Raw genomic sequence first — 15,344 nt, forward strand, 5'->3', positions numbered from 1 at the left:
AGCCAAGATGCCCAAGGAAGAGATGCCTAGGTTTGGTGGGTTTTGTAGCAGCCTCTCTTAGTGGAACGTCTCTGCTCTTTCCCCTCCAGGAGACTCAGAGTGTTCCTCATTCAGTGCTGCCTCCACCAGCGAGTCAGTAGCAGTGATCTCTCGGTGAGTGTTGTGTCGGTCGTTGGTACAGGCTCATTTGCTCTCTTTAAGACTGTAAAGAGAGGGGCGCTTGGGTGGCTCAGTCGGTCAAGCTGCTGACTCTTGGTTTCAGCTCAGATCATGATCTCCGCACTCAGTGGGGAGTCTGCTTGAAGATTCTCTCCCTTACCGTCGCCCCACCCCCCGCTTGCTCACTTGCACTCTCTCTCAAATAAATAAATCTTAAAAAAAAAAAAAAAAGATTATAAAGTCATTAATGGCCCTGTTAACCGTAACTCATTTTTACCAGATTTTTACATTTGGGACTTCAGTTTTCAAACAAGGACCAATGGAAGTCTCTTCATGTAGGCCCTTCCTTTACAAAACAGGTTGTTGGAGGATGCTGCATAACTGAGATGGGGAGTCAGGGGAGAGGAAGGAATGCAGGACTGTGAGGAAGTTACAATAAATGAGGGCGTGTCATTGTGCTAAAGATCTTTGGAACTGGCTAAAGGATCATATATGCCATCTTTCGGGTAGAAAGTTAACACGCTTCAACATAACCTTGTTCCCCTCACCGCTTCCCGCCTTGCCTCATTATATTGGTCTATTAAATATTATAAAGAACCCCCCTCCCCAAAGTACTAAACATTAAAGTTTTCTTCTTTTTAAAAATAACTTCTACTGAAAATGTAAAAAAACAAACAAAAACCCCCGAAGTACAAGCATTGACAATTGGTGAGTTTTGTTCTGTTTTTCATGCAAAATGTCTCTTCATTTTAATGAAAAGCCACCTGTATCAAGGCTAACCCATACCTGTCATACGTAGCACCCGCACTCAGCTTGCTTTTCTCTGCGTCCGCTGTGCCTCAGATGAAGCCAAGGGGACCAGGAGCCTTCCATGCTTTGGTTAGTGTGGCCTTGTCCACGCAGCTCTGTGCGTGTGATGGTGGCGGCGACCGCATCAGTTTCAGAGCTCCAAGCCAGCAAGGGGGGAGAGCTGTTTGCAAAGTGGAGAGACAGAACTAGGACTTTCTGTGAAGGGCGATAGAAATCCTGTCTTAGGTACCTGGAGTCTGGTGCCTCAGTTCTGTTACTTTGAGCCTAACCTGTCCTCCTTCCAGAAAAACAAAGGTACATCTGGATGTTGCCTGAGGACCTCTACTCTCCGTAAGAGAAGGATACTTATTACGTGATTGACTTGGAGTCTCATGTTTTCCATACTTAAGGGTGCTCTCGGTTTGTCTTTCAGGCCTCCTTTGAGACAGCTGCATGGCCCTTTACTTAACTTTTCTGATTTATAAGATAAAATTCACCAAAGGTGTTTACTTACAATTTGTTTCTTGGTTAATTTAACTCCTACAAGATGTACTGTCCTTGTCTATACAGGCTTAAATGGATTTGCAAACAAATGGAGGTTGATGAGTTCCAAACCACTTTGCATTTTAAGGATGACTAAAATCAGAAATACTTTTGGATTGTTGAAATCATTTTCTCTGAATTGTGAGAGATGCATATATTTTATTATAGAAAAGTTGACAATTTTAGAAAGGTCATTGAAAACACTGTCTCTGTTTCTCTACCTAGCAATAGTTTATTGTCTTTCCTGTTGCATATTCTTTTTCTCAAAGAATCACTTAATTTTAGAGCTGGAGGTCATTAAGTCCAGACTCTTTTTTCAGATATGAGTATTGAGGACCAGAGAAGTTAACTATTGTGGGGCCATAGTTTCCAACAGTGCTAGACCAGAAGCCAGGCCTCTTGAGGATGATCAGTCCAGTACTCTTGAGAGGCAGCTAACAAAGATTTTCTGCCCTTTTTTTTTTAAATTAAACTTTTGATTTTGAGGCAATTACAGATTCACATGCAGTTGTAAGAAATAATACAGAGATCCCCTCAACTCTTTACTCAGTTTCCCCCAGTGGTGACATCTGGCAAAACTAGGGTGATGTAGTATAACCAAGAGAGTAATATTAGTCAAGATACAAATATGTACATCACTGCAGGAATCCTCCTGTTGTCCTAATAGCCACACCTACTTCCCTCCTGTGACTAGCCCCTCCTTAATGCTTGGCAACCACTAATCTGGTCTATAATTTAGTCATTTCAGGAATATTATACAAATAGAATGATTGCCATATGTAACTTTTTAGGATGAGCTTTTTTTTACTTGGCGTATTTGCTGCAGATTTATGTAGGTTGTTGCATGCATTGAGGTTTTTCATTCCTTTTTATTGCTGAGCAATGTTGTGTGGTGTGGATGTAGGTACCACAGTACATTTGCCTGTTGAAGGATATTTGGGTTACTTCCAGTTTGGGCTATTACAAATAAAGCTGCTGTAAACCATCATATACATATTTTTTAAAAATTTTTTATTTTTTTTAAGTAATCCCTACACCCACCGTGGGGCTCGAACTCACAACCCCGAGATTAAGAGTCACAGGCTCTACCAGTGGAGCCAACCAGGCGACCCTCATGTACATATTTTTGTGTGAACATAAGTCTTCATCCCTCTGAAATCCATGTCCAGGAGTGCAGTTGCTGGGTCGTGTGGTAGTTGCATATTTAGTCTTTTTGTTCTTTTTTTTTTTTTTTTAATTTTATTTATTTATTTATTTGAGAGAGTGAGCACTAGCAGGGGGAGGAGCAGAGGGCGGGGGAGAAGGAGGGGAAAAGAATCTCAAGCTGACTCCGAGCTGAGTGTGGAGCCCAATGCGGGGCTGGATCTCACAACCTTGAGATCATGACCTAGTTGACCGACTGAGCCACCCAGGCACCCCACATGTTTAATTTTTAATGGCTATACCATGTTACATTCCTATCTTGTCTTTGTTTCTAAATCTTAACTCCTTGATTTTCAGCAATCTTAAATTCTAATACTCTGTAAATTAAAAGCCTTCGAAATAAAATATTTTGGATGAGGAATTAAGAGTTGGAATTATTTAACTGAGAATTAGTATTTAACTTGAACCAGTAACACTCTTTAAAAATCTTTAAGAGTTTAAACACTGAAATGTTTTTCATACTGGTGCCTCTTTATGTTGTCCTGGAAAATAACAGGTAGAACGGCTCTTTATAAGCTAAAGATTAATCTTAAATAGTAATCTTTGTGGGTCATGTCAGCTCAGTAGAGAGAGTAATAACTGTTTTCTTCTTTCCCAGTGCTATTTAAAGAGATGGTCTGGGTCTGTCCGCTTGTACCTGGTACATAGTTGAGGTGTTCAGTTTTTAGAGAGCCCTTGAGATCGCCTTGGCTGAGCCATCTGCCCCAGATTCCCAGTCCTGTGTTACCACACTGTTACATAAAAACCTGATGTCCCGGGTCATTTCCAAAATGGAGAAGAGCCTTCATCATCTGCATATCTTCAGATTAGCCTAAATATAAAATGAGTTAGAAGTATCCCTATTTCTTTCCTTTCTGTTGCTTTTTTTTCCTTTTGCTTTTTAAAACTCTGTATACGTCTTCTTAGGTCTTTCCTGCTCTTCCTTATTTTTCATTGTCCATATCAATTGTTTTTGCTCCTCATTTACTCCACTTTGTTCAAGTGTCGCATACCTGCTCGCAGAACCACTCTCTCCAGGGGCTTCCCCTGCCTGTGGCTTGTCACCGGAAATTTTGGAGCTGTATCACAGAAGGAAGTATTGGAAAGTCTGGTCTTTAGGTGACATGTAACGGTGCTGGCCCTGGCACAGGATGGATTCCTGTTTGCAAAATAATGACTGAGTACTTGTCTTTGTAGAATCACAATGTGGAAGACCCCACCCTGAAAGAAATGACGGAGTAACAGCACTTCAGGGCTGTGGCCTCCCCTTTCTCTACCACACGTCTGTTTTGCATCCTAGGAGCTGTGCGGAGATTCTGACCAAACCCCTCTCCACTGAGAAAATTGTCCGGCCAGCCCTCATCTACAGCCTCTTTCCCAACGTGCCCCCTACCATCTATTTTGGCACCCGGGATGAGAGAGGTAAACCCGGCCAAGTGTCTAAGCCCAGAAGTGTCCCCAGGAGAAGGATGCTAGCGAAGTTGGGAGGAGGTGGCAGTAGGGTGCAAGGGGCTTTCCAGAATGGCCTTTCTGGTGCTTCGTTCCCCGCCCGGTTCCCCAGTCTGATATGGGGAACTTTTCCGTGTCTGTCCCTGAGCTGACCCTTGTCAGCCCCATAACCTAACCTTGTTTCTTCTCCCTTCCAACCTCCCTCCTGTCCGTGTTCCTCAACCCGCCATTTTTCCCACCAAGGGTGCTCCTTTGAAACTCTGGCCTAGAACACTCCTTAGTGACTTGTCTCCCTAGTGAAGGTTGAGCACCTGTGCCGCCTTTCCCCTTCTAACCCTGACTCTCCTGCTCTTCTCCACCCCCCATCCCCTTTCCCCAGTGGAGAAACTTCCCTGGGAGCAGAGGAAGCTGCTCCGGTGGAAGATGAGCACAGTGACCCCCAACATTGTCAAGCAGACCATTGGACGGTCCCACTTCAAAATCAGCAAGAGTGAGTCACCTGCCTTACTGCGAGCCTGTCCTCTGCCCCGACAGATGGGCTCTGGGCGGGAGGAGGGCCCTAGGTCCCTCCTGCTCTGCGGGGCCCCTGACCTGGAGTTTCCACCTCCTAGGAAGACATGGCTCTGAAGTCCGTCTGGGCCGGAGCCTGGTCCTCAGAGTTAGAAGACAGAGAGCCGTTGTTCTCTTCCTGACCCCAGGGTCTCATGTAGGACAGCTCCATGGCGACTCTTAGAAAACTGGGTCTGGGAGCTGTGCCCAGGCCCGGTGGTATTTCTGGGGCCTCTGAGCCTCTCTGTCCCAAGGACTGAGCTGCTAGCAGGACTGACTCCCTGATGTGCCTTCTGTAGGAAATGATGACTGGCTGGGCTGCTGGGGTCACCACATGAAGTCTCCTAGTTTCCGATCCATTCGGGAGCATCAGAAGGTAGGGGTCCTTTCTGGCGAGCCCTTCCCCTGGACTTCGGACCAGGCAGGAGGAGGTTGGTGTGGGCAGGGGGGCAAGAGGAGGATGACCGCGGAGAAGCCAGGAACGTGCACAGAGGAGCAGAGGCGGTCCGGGAGGAGGGGGCAGCGGGGCCCTGGCGGGTCACGTACGTCTAGTGGCGCAGCTGCCGCCTCCCAAAGACACTTTCTCCTCTGGTGTGTCATGAGATGCGGCACGTGTTCCCATGACTCATATCTGTCCTGTGACCACTGTGCATTGCCTCTGGTCCTCCAAGTTGGATATGCACAAAGAGGACCCTGGTCTCATGTTGCAACAAAGGAGTCCCTTGCCCCCAGACCTCACGAAGGCCAGGTGCTTTCCTGTCTTTGCCCTACAGACTGTCACGGCAAAAGACACTTAAGGGGAATATCATGTCTGACTTAATCATGGTTCTCTGGCTATTCATGAGCTATCAACTCCTCGGGGGCACTACATTTTGGTGTTTTTTGTTTGTGTTTTAATCATCTTTTGGTGAGTGCTCAGCAAGGGAGTACTTACCATCAGATGGTGATGGTAAAGATGGATCAAGAGCTCAGAGCGTCGCTAAGGAAGTTGGAAGGGCACCAGTGAGCCTTGCTGTCTTCCTCCTGGCCTCACCTGGGCCCTCTCCGTGCTCTCACCCTTTGTCCCTTCTGTAGCTAAACCACTTCCCAGGTTCCTTCCAGATTGGGCGAAAGGACCGACTGTGGCGGAACCTGTCTCGCATGCAGAGCCGCTTTGGCAAGAAGGAGTTCAGCTTCTTCCCCCAGTCCTTCATCCTGCCCCAGGACGCCAAGCTCCTGCGCAAAGCCTGGGACAGCAGCAGCCGGCAGAAGTGGATTGTTAAACCAGTGGGTGGATCGCAGCGGGCGGCGGGCGGCGGGCTGTGGTCTGAGAGTGCGGATGATGGCGTACTGGGCCGGCAGCAAAGCTCATCTCCTTCCACTTGACTTCTAGCCGGCGTCAGCCCGAGGCATTGGCATCCAGGTCATTCACAAGTGGAGTCAGCTCCCCAAGCGAAGGCCCCTCCTGGTACAGAGGTGAGCCCGTCTCCAGCTCACATCCCACTCCTCATTCTCCCATCTCCTCAGCCTGGAGGTTCCCTTTTTATAGTGAGTGTTCTTCTGCCCTTTGTCCTCCCAGCCATCGACCTCCGTCAGCCAATGGTTTTAAGGTCTTTGCCTTGGGGACTGTTGACTGGCTTTTGCTGTTTTACCCACCGAGCCCTGTCTCGTCGGTCCTGTCCCTAAAGCTGGCCCTTCCCTGTTTAGGTATCTACACAAACCCTACCTCATCAGCGGCAGCAAGTTCGATCTGCGAATCTATGTTTACGTCACCTCCTACGATCCTCTGCGGATTTACCTCTTTTCAGATGGACTCGTCCGCTTTGCCAGTTGCAAGTACGTGGTCACTGAGGCCTCACCCTGACAGCTCTGGGGATTTGTTTTCCTGAGAACGAGGGAAACTGGAGGATGCCAAGCAGAAAAACAACACGTTGTGGTAGTTTTTGTTGGCAAGGGAGAAGGAGGGGTGTATCTGGAAAACCCAATCTTCCTTTCCTCTTGTGTGTCTCCTATTACATAGAACACTTCCCTTCCGCCACTTCTGGTCACCAAATGCGTGGGGCTTTTCTCCACAGGAAGCAGTTCTCTGCAACACCAGCTGGGTATCCTGCATTTTAACTCCCCTTCTGACACTGGCAACGCGCCGCCCCCCCCCCCCCCCACCAGGGTCCGAGCTCCCAGCTTGGGGCTGCATCTCACGAGGTTGCCCCTTCCTCCTGCTTCAGACGCCTGTCACCAACCCAGGTGCCCCCTGTGCTTCTCATTGGTCAGCTAGAAGTCAGAGGTTCCTGGGACCCCCTTCTCAGCTTCCATTAATTTGCCAGAGCAGCTCATCATAAAAGGAGATGGTAAAGTTCGGTTACAGGCTATCATCCAGATAGAAGAGACAAGGTGGGGTGTCAGAGGAGCTAAGGCACAGGACAGCGTGTATGGCAAGGGGCACAGAGCTCCCCTGCCCTCTCTGGGCACCACTCTCCCAGCACGTGCCACAGGCTCACACACCCAGAACACGCACCCTGTACTTTTGGGGTTTTATGGAGGCTTCATCACATAGGCATGATTGATCGTTAATTCTGTTTTTAGCCCTTCTCCCTTTTAAGAGGGGGGCGGGGCCAAAAATTCCAAGCTTCTAACCATGGCTTGGTCTGTCTAGTGATCAGACCCTATCTAGGAGCCCACCCAAAGTCACCTCATTAGAACACAAGACACTCCTTATCACCAGGAAATTACAAGGGTTTCAGGAGCTGGGGTCAAAGACCAAATATTAGTCAAAAGATGCTCTTACAGCGCTCTTATCACTGAGGAATTTATACGGGATTTAGGAGCTCTGTGCCAGGAACCAGGGGCAGAGACACACATGTAAGTTTCTTATTATAAATCGCATTGTCACATGGGGAAGAGGAAATGAGAAGGTTCTCGACCTCACTGAATGTGGGGTGGGTCTTTCTGCAGGACTGAGGTGGGATGAAGGAGATGAGTCCCACATACCTTACCCTACGCTTCTCTTCCACCTGGCTGTTCATCTGTATCCTTTGTCGTCTCCTTTTATAAGGAACGAGTAAACAGAAGTAAACTGGTTTCCTGAGTTTTGTAAGCGGCTCATGATAATGGAGCTGTGGTATTCTAGAAACCTTACCAATAGACATACTTCTCAGACTCTTGTGCATCTGAAAAAATCTGTCTGTTTGTCTTTTACTGCCTCGGGATTTGGGGAAATGTCCACCTGCCGTCTCCCTGTCTTACCTCTGCCTTTCTCCTCACTTCCAGGTATTCCCCTTCCATGAAGAGCCTTGGCAACAAGTTCATGCACCTGACCAACTACAGTGTCAATAAAAAGAATGCCGAGTACCAGGCCAATGCCGATGAAACAGCCTGCCAGGGCCACAAATGGTACCCAGGCGGCGTCCCCGTCAGGCGGAGGCCTAGGGGAACATAGGGTTCTGGGCTTTGGGGAGGTTCAGGGGCATGGGTCAGTGGAGGATTGATGTAAAACCCAAAGGTTATGTAAACACTGGGCAATTCAGAATTGGTCTGTTTCCATCCAAGCTCCTCTCTTTCTTAATTGAAAACCTCAAAAGAAGAGACATGGAAAGAACGCCTTTGGACCTCTTACTCCCTTTTCTTTTCTCTTTTCTTCATCACCCATTCATAGAATATAACCCCAGACACTCCCTCCCCTTCCCCCCTGCTTTGCAGGGCACTGAAGGCTTTATGGAACTACCTGAGCCAGAAGGGAGTCAATAGTGATGCCATCTGGGAGAAGATAAAGGATGTTGTTGTCAAAACCATCATCTCGTGAGTCACACTACCACCCTGGGTGTGGGGCCTGCCCCTGCACCCCTTGGCTCATGGGCCTCCACACGGCTGCGCCCCAGACGCCAACCACGCTGTGTGTCAGTTTCTGAGGACAGGGAATAGGAAGGAGTGGATGGAATTCTGCTCTTTTACTGAACTTCCTCTCCAGAAGCTGGCTCCAGATCGGAGGCATCTCTTGGGAGCTGCTTTTCCTGGGGTGCTTCTGTTCTCCCATCTCTGGGCAGCTCCCCCCGTCCGGGCAGTGTAGGTAGGGCTCTCTGGGAGGAGCCGGGCTGAAGACTTGGCCTTCCCCGTGACCAGGTCCGAACCCTATGTGACCAGCCTGCTGAAGATGTATGTGCGGCGGCCGTACAGCTGCCACGAGCTCTTCGGTTTTGACATCATGCTGGATGAGAACCTCAAGCCCTGGGTCCTGGAGGTCAACATCTCCCCGAGGTAGGTGCAGTTCTCAGGGCGCTCAGAGTACAACCCTGCCTGTATCCTCAGGGTCCTCTTTCCACTCTGGCCTCGCTGACTTTGGGAAGACCTTTCCTGCGCTAGAATTTGTGTTTTCCCTTCATGATCTGTTTTTCGCTCCTTCGCTCATTCTTGGCCATGATCTCAAGCTTCTTTTGAGGATGGAGAGAGATTGTTAAAAGTTGCTCTTTCCAGGGGCGCCTGAGTGGCTCAGTCGTTGAGTGTCTGCCTTCGGCTCAGGCCATGATCCCAGGGTTCTGGGATTGAGCCCCACATCGGGCTCCCTGCTCGGCGGGAAGCCTGCTTCTCCTTCTCCCACTCCCTCTGCTTGTGTTCCCTCTTTCGCTGTGTCTCTCTCTGTCAAATAAATAAATAAAATCTTTAAAAAAAAAAAAAAGTTGCTCTTTCCAGCTTGATCCCTACCGCATGCTTTTCCCCTGGCAAACTAAGGTCGTAGTCAGGAACCAACCCTAGTGAGGTTATTCACTCTCTGGGGGGCAAGAAGTCCCCCACGGTGGTGCTCAGGAGTCGGGAAGGCAGGGTACACACAGGGCTAGCACTGACTCGGGTGCATAGCCGGAAACCGCTTCACTACTCCTTGTACCCTTTCTCCGAAGCCTCCACTCCAACTCTCCACTGGACATCAGCATCAAAGGCCAGATGATCCGGGACCTTCTGAACCTGGCAGGCTTTGTGCTGCCCCACGCAGAGGATGTCATGTCCAGCTCCAGCAGCTCCGGCAGCTCCAGCGCCAGGTCGGCCGGCAGCCTAAGCAGCCCCACGGACACTGTGGGAAGGAAGGGTGCCCGGGCGCCCCCTCCTGCTGGGTTTCCCGTGCTGCGCAGTCTGCTCCCACGGTCTTCCCGCACACCTCTTCCCGCGTCAGTGCCCCTTAAAAGCATGGCTGGTTATATTGTTCCCAGCTCAGGAATCTCCACAGGGCCCGGGGAATCAGCTTTTAACTCCCCACAGGGACATTCGGGGCCCCAGCCTCCTTTCCCCAGGCGCCCCTCCCTCTACTCCTCTTCCTGGCTCCTGTGCTCTGACAAAACAGTCACTCCTAGAACCTCAGAGTTGGAAGGATCAGCGAATCGAGTCTCCTCTCTGAAATGTGTGTGGCTTCTCGCTGTCCCTCCATAGTGTCCCCTCCTCTGCTCATGGGGTTGCTTCCTCCTGACATTGCCCTCAGTCAGACCTCCCTGTTGGGACCTCACCCACCCATGGGAGCCTAGCTGAGGGCAGCATCTTCATGAAGCCAGCTCCACGTGGGCTCTCTCCACCACAGCCCCGAACCTCTTGGAAGCACTCTTGAGGGAAGGGAGCTAATATTTAGTTGGGACCTGCTGTGTGTAAGGAGAAACCTGTAACTTATCTTCACCACAACCCCATAAGGTTGGTATTAGTGTCCTCAGTTGACAGATGAGGAAACGAAATCACTGGGATTAGGCAGCCCACCCATGGTTATTCAGCTACAAAGTGGTAGAGCTGGGATTCCAATCCTGATTTGCTGGGAACAACACTTGCTTTCCCCACCATGCCTTGTAGACTCCGGTGTGGCTCTGTGCTGTGGCTATCACTTGACCCCTGCCATCCTGTGAGCTCTGTGGAGGCCATCTTCGTGTCTGTCAGCAGTAGTTGTAGTGATGTGGCTGAGGAAACTGGGCAGGGAGTCCTGTAGTGTGCCCAGGGTCGCGCAGCCAGTGCTGAGTTGGGTATTTAGGAGCTATCCACCAAATTCAACTAAATTGACCTACACAGCGATTATTCCAGAGTCCTCTTTTTTACCACTGACATGCAACCCAGAGAGCGTGCCTTGCACTCTTCTAGGTATTCCGTGGTATTTGATCTTTGATGCTCAGACAGGCTACTTGAGTAGAGTACACTGCAGTCTCATCTACTTGAGTAACAAATATCTGTTCAAACTTCTTTGTCTTCTCTTGAGAAGGGGGTGACTCCCTCCAACAAACCACTTAACCTTGGTGCCCCAGTGAGTCCCCTGACCCCAACCAAGAGTTGTCTTCTCCTCCAGCTAAGCTAAGGGTCCTGAGATGGACCCCCTCTCCACATGTCCTCAGGATGTGAAGCTGCTGACCTTACACTTTGCTTTTTTTCCATCCCCTGTGTTAGCCTGCCCAGCTCCCCCAGGGATAAATGTCGAATGGCCCCGGAGCATTTCACTGCACAGAAGATGAAGAAAGCCTATTATCTGACCCAGAAAATTCCTGATCAGGTAGGAGATTACCCTCCACCCCCAAGTGCCAACAGAAAGTTTTCCTGGTGAAACATTTAGGAGCCCAAGGCAAGCAGTTTTCCCTCCCTCTAACCCAGCTCCAGGGTCCCTTGGTGTGCAGGGATCTGCTGGCATATGTGTGGTTCCAGGGGAGAGTTGATGGCCTTCATCACGTGGTCAACCACAGCTCTTAGCCAAATGCTGTACTAGCCAGCCCCTGTTGTCAGAGCCGTAGACCCTTTGGGTTTCTTTCTTGAGGTGCAGTGAGCCCCGGGGAGGCTTGATGTCTTCTTGGAGCAGATGAGAGTAGTAGACCGAAGGCGGCTGCCAGATCTCAGTTGCTAGATTCTGGTCTTGACTCCATCCAGCCAACCTCTTAAAACCTCTGTGCTCCAGGGGCTCCCCCGCCCAGACCAAGAGTATCTTCTCCAGACAGCAAAGCTCAGTAGGCTTGGGAACAGACAAGGTCCTGAGCTGACCCACTAGTCAGCCTTGGTGTTCCCTTGGGAGTCCTGGAGCCCTAGGACCTCAGAGCTGTGCTCACCGTCCCCCAGCTTTTTGATCCTCTGCCTCCAGCTCACACCCTCTTGTCACACTCTCTTCCTCTCCATTCCTTGGGCCTTAGGACTTCTATGCATCTGTGCTGGATGTCCTGACGCCAGATGACGTTCGGATCCTGGTTGAGACGGAGGATGAGTTTTCTCGCCGTGGTCAATTTGAACGAATTTTTCCTTCTCGAATCTCCTCTCGCTATCTCCGCTTTTTTGAGCAGCCACGATATTTCAACATTCTCACCACCCAATGGGAACAGAAGTACCATGGCAACAAGCTCAAAGGTGATGTGTCCTCCTTGTCCACAGGAGGCCATGTTTAATGAGTGATTAAATCCTAGTAGACCAAGAAATGGGCCTCCCTGACAAAGAGAATTGACCAGTTGATTCCACCCTCTTAAGTCCCACCCCTGCTAATCTTGTCCTAGGAGTAGATCTGCTTCGGAGTTGGTGCTACAAAGGGTTCCACACAGGAGCCGTCTCTGATTCTGCTCCAATGGTGAGTGACGCCATTGCGGGGGAGGGGGGCAACTCCAGTCAGCACCCTCAGTCCTCCACCTTAAGAGCGCAGCATGGATTGGATGTAGGTTCAGACCCTCTCACTTCTCCCCTAGGCCCTGCCTCTGTGTCTCCTGACCCTTCCCTTTCACTGGAATAGTGGCCTCCAGGATTCCCTGGCTGCCTTTCTTTCAAGGGTCAAAGAGTGCTTTGTAGCCTCAACTTCTTGTCTGAATCTGGAGAAAACAGATTTTTGTCCCAGATGGGCCCATGCCTGAAGGGTAGGGAAGAGGAGAGCCCCATGATCACTCAGAGGTAGAGCCGGGAGAGAGTCCCAGGAGCCTAAAGACTCCCGCCTGACTTCTGCCTAGCCCTTTTGGCCTCACTGCTTCCTTTGTTTTTAGTGGTCTCTCCCAACATCACTTCTGACCGTCCCAAAGGGGGATGTGGCACTCAGTGCTCTCTCCAAATCAGAGACTAGCAAGCTGGGGTGAGTGCTGTCTGGGCAAGGGAAGGGTGTTGGGTGTGAGTTCAGGGAGTTTTCTTCTTCGTCTCTTCCCACATTATGATGAGATCAGCGTTCTCCATTTGGGGGTGTGGGGGCGTGGACTATGTGGCCACCCGTCTCCTCTGCCTGGTGGCTCCCCATCTGCCTGGCACAGTCGAGCCGGAGTGCAGGGTTAGGTCTCTCAGCTGCGCCCACTGCCCGTGGGCTCCTTGAGGTCTCCTCTCACACGTTCCCGTTTGCACCAAGCTCTCCAGCCTTCAGATAAAGAAGATGTATTTTATGGTTCTCTCTCTCTCTCCATATAACTATGGTGTATAGCCTTGCAAGGTCGTGAATGCCTGCTCCAGACTCTGAAGGCAGATCATAGGCTGAAGTCCCAGCTACACGGCCGTCTCAGCCATTTCTTTCCCCACCTGTTTCCTTCAGAAAACACAGCTTCTCCGAGGGAAGCATACCACTCTCTGAAGACGGGACCATCCCGAAGCCCAAGAAGACCCAAGCTGGCCTTTCTCCTCTCCCCGAGAAACCCAGTTCTTCCAGGGACAGTGAGGACACCAGCAAAGAGCCCAGTGTCTCCACCCAGATGTTACCTCTGATGAAGTACTCTGGGCAGACTTCGAGACTGTCTGCTTCCCCCACCTCCCAGTCAACCGGTGACTCACTCCTGGCTGCTGTGAGCCCATGACTGGCCTCCCTCCACTCGCCCCTGCCTAGGAGCACCGGTGTTAGCTACCTCATGGGGACTGGCCGGCCGGCTGGCTGGCCAGCCAGCCTGAGCCCCAGCCCCTTCCTCAAAGTATTTTTTTTTTTTTTTTGAAGTGGTTGAATTGCAGAGATGGGTATCTGGAGGGGTGGTGGGAATGTGGGAATGGGGAGAAGGTGAGGAAGGTTCACTGGCTGGTACCTCATATCTTCACAGAGAAGCCACTGATGGCCACTCAGCCTTATAAAGCAGGGTTTGGTTTCTAACTTCAGAGAGCTGTGTGTGGTTTGTTTTCGACCTTGGTATGGTGATGAAGTCACAGCTCTAGAGGAGAAACCGCGCTGAACACATTTGGGCCTGAAGTCCTTTGCCTGTAATTGAGGAGGTCCCTCCAAAGGTCCTTATCTCCTCAGACCTCACCCTCAGTCCCGGCACCCCACACCCTGTCCTGAGGACACTTTGAGAAACCTTCAGTCTTCCTCAGTAGACAGGCAGGGAGAGGCCATACACGATAAACCCACTTCCTGTCGTCCTTGTCCTAGGGGCTTCACTTCCTTCATATACCCAGCAGCCAGCAGTCCTGAGCCTTCGTATTCTGACCTCACATCACCACCTGTCCAACCTTCTGGACTTCTCTCTCTCTCATGGATGTTAGTTCTTAGCGCTCTGTGAGGTGAGAGGTCTTGTGAGCTTTGCAAATTTCCTGTGGCCCCAGGGAAGGAGCCCAGATAATCAGTTGCTGTTGTCTATGTCCATCCATCGAAGGACACAATCCAGGGCAGGAGCTGTGATTTCATGTCCCCGCAACACAGAGGGAGTCTCGGCTTCTGCTTACTCCCTTCACGGTCTCTGATTAGCGGGGTCTGGCTCCCAGGTCACGGGGGCAAGCGGAGTCTGGTGGCGTGGCAGGTGGGTTTCAGGAGCAGTCACCCCTATAGGATGGCCTTCTAGCCGGACCGCTGACGAAACTCTCATAGTCTTAACTGAATCTGCCTCCCTCCCCAAGACCCAGTAAGATGGCGAGTGTGGGATGTTGACCGAGTGAATGGTGCCTACGAAGAACACGAGCTCCCGAACCGGGCGTTCTGCTCCTCTCCTGGGGCAGAATGGCGTCAGGGGAAGCACATGGTGTGATAGTGCGGATCAGAAAGGTGCTTTTCCCTCGAACTGTGCTCCTCCTCGAGCCAGCACTTCCCGGGAGCTGCTCGCCGCCCCCCCACCCCCAGCCCTGCAGTCTCTGGTTTTCTAGCAGCGGTGCCCAGCGCGCAGCCCCCTGGCCCCAGGCTCTCTGCCTTCGTTCTCCGAGTTTTGGAAAGATCATCACCCTGCTTCATAGCTCCTGGAGTTCTAAGTGACGAGTTGGGATGGAGCCATAGAAAAGTCACTGAGAGGCCTGCCTGGGTTCAAGGCCACCCAGTAGATGGCTGCGCTGGCCATTCGTTAGGCCATGTTGACAATTGTGAAGAAAGCTTGGTGGAGAAGTCCTCAGCAGCAAGGACGTCAAAGTCAGGCCCAGCGGAGAGGCCCTGGCAGTCTGGTTAAATCCCTTCCGATAGAATTGAAGCCAGCTCCCCCCGTCCCACCTGCATGCAGGACCCTAGTGCCGGGTCAAACAAACCTTGTGACGGGGGCAGGACCCGGCCTTCCTAACAGAGCTGGCCACCTGCTTCAGTACTTTTGGGGTGGCTGATCTGGGGCGAGGGCTTTGGTCTGGAGGCCCGGCCGTGCTGGTTTGCTCCTTGGAAAGCAACTTGAGGTCTTCGGCCCGCCCTCCGAGTGTCCCCAGGTGGCATCCCCCTGTAATGAGAAGGGGGAGGGGACCGGCGTTGCGGCAGCGTGGGAATGGGGGGGTGGGAGAAGGGCTTAGTTAAGCAAGTAATGAAAATAAGTGTCCTTAGTAGTTTAAAGCATCTTTGTACGGACACTATTTTT

At 50.9% G+C, this 15,344-nt stretch overlaps 1 protein-coding gene across 2 annotated transcripts in view; it reads left to right on the plus strand.

Annotated features, from left to right (window-relative positions):
- Window positions 1–13,678, plus strand: part of TTLL4 (tubulin tyrosine ligase like 4) — a 35,589-nt gene extending 21,911 nt beyond the window's left edge. Inside the window, exons 4-19 of one of the 2 annotated variants that reach the window (XM_036083063.2) lie at window positions 90–153; window positions 3,974–4,095; window positions 4,502–4,612; window positions 4,971–5,047; window positions 5,746–5,937; window positions 6,044–6,126; window positions 6,358–6,486; window positions 7,918–8,040; window positions 8,347–8,445; window positions 8,767–8,901; window positions 9,540–9,677; window positions 11,050–11,152; window positions 11,778–11,988; window positions 12,132–12,202; window positions 12,606–12,691; window positions 13,136–13,678. In XM_036083063.2, coding sequence (XP_035938956.1) covers window positions 90–153; window positions 3,974–4,095; window positions 4,502–4,612; window positions 4,971–5,047; window positions 5,746–5,937; window positions 6,044–6,126; window positions 6,358–6,486; window positions 7,918–8,040; window positions 8,347–8,445; window positions 8,767–8,901; window positions 9,540–9,677; window positions 11,050–11,152; window positions 11,778–11,988; window positions 12,132–12,202; window positions 12,606–12,691; window positions 13,136–13,394 — 2,003 coding nt within the window. In that variant the 3' untranslated portion in view covers window positions 13,395–13,678. The remainder of the gene's footprint in view (window positions 1–89; window positions 154–3,973; window positions 4,096–4,501; window positions 4,613–4,970; window positions 5,048–5,745; window positions 5,938–6,043; window positions 6,127–6,357; window positions 6,487–7,917; window positions 8,041–8,346; window positions 8,446–8,766; window positions 8,902–9,539; window positions 9,678–11,049; window positions 11,153–11,777; window positions 11,989–12,131; window positions 12,203–12,605; window positions 12,692–13,135) is intronic. The other variant, XM_078071338.1, reaches the window with a different exon arrangement.
- The last annotated feature ends 1,666 nt before the right edge of the window (window positions 13,679–15,344 follow it).

This window comes from Halichoerus grypus, chromosome 4 (genome assembly GCF_964656455.1).
Source record: "Halichoerus grypus chromosome 4, mHalGry1.hap1.1, whole genome shotgun sequence".
Classification (NCBI taxonomy): Eukaryota; Metazoa; Chordata; class Mammalia; order Carnivora; family Phocidae; genus Halichoerus; species Halichoerus grypus.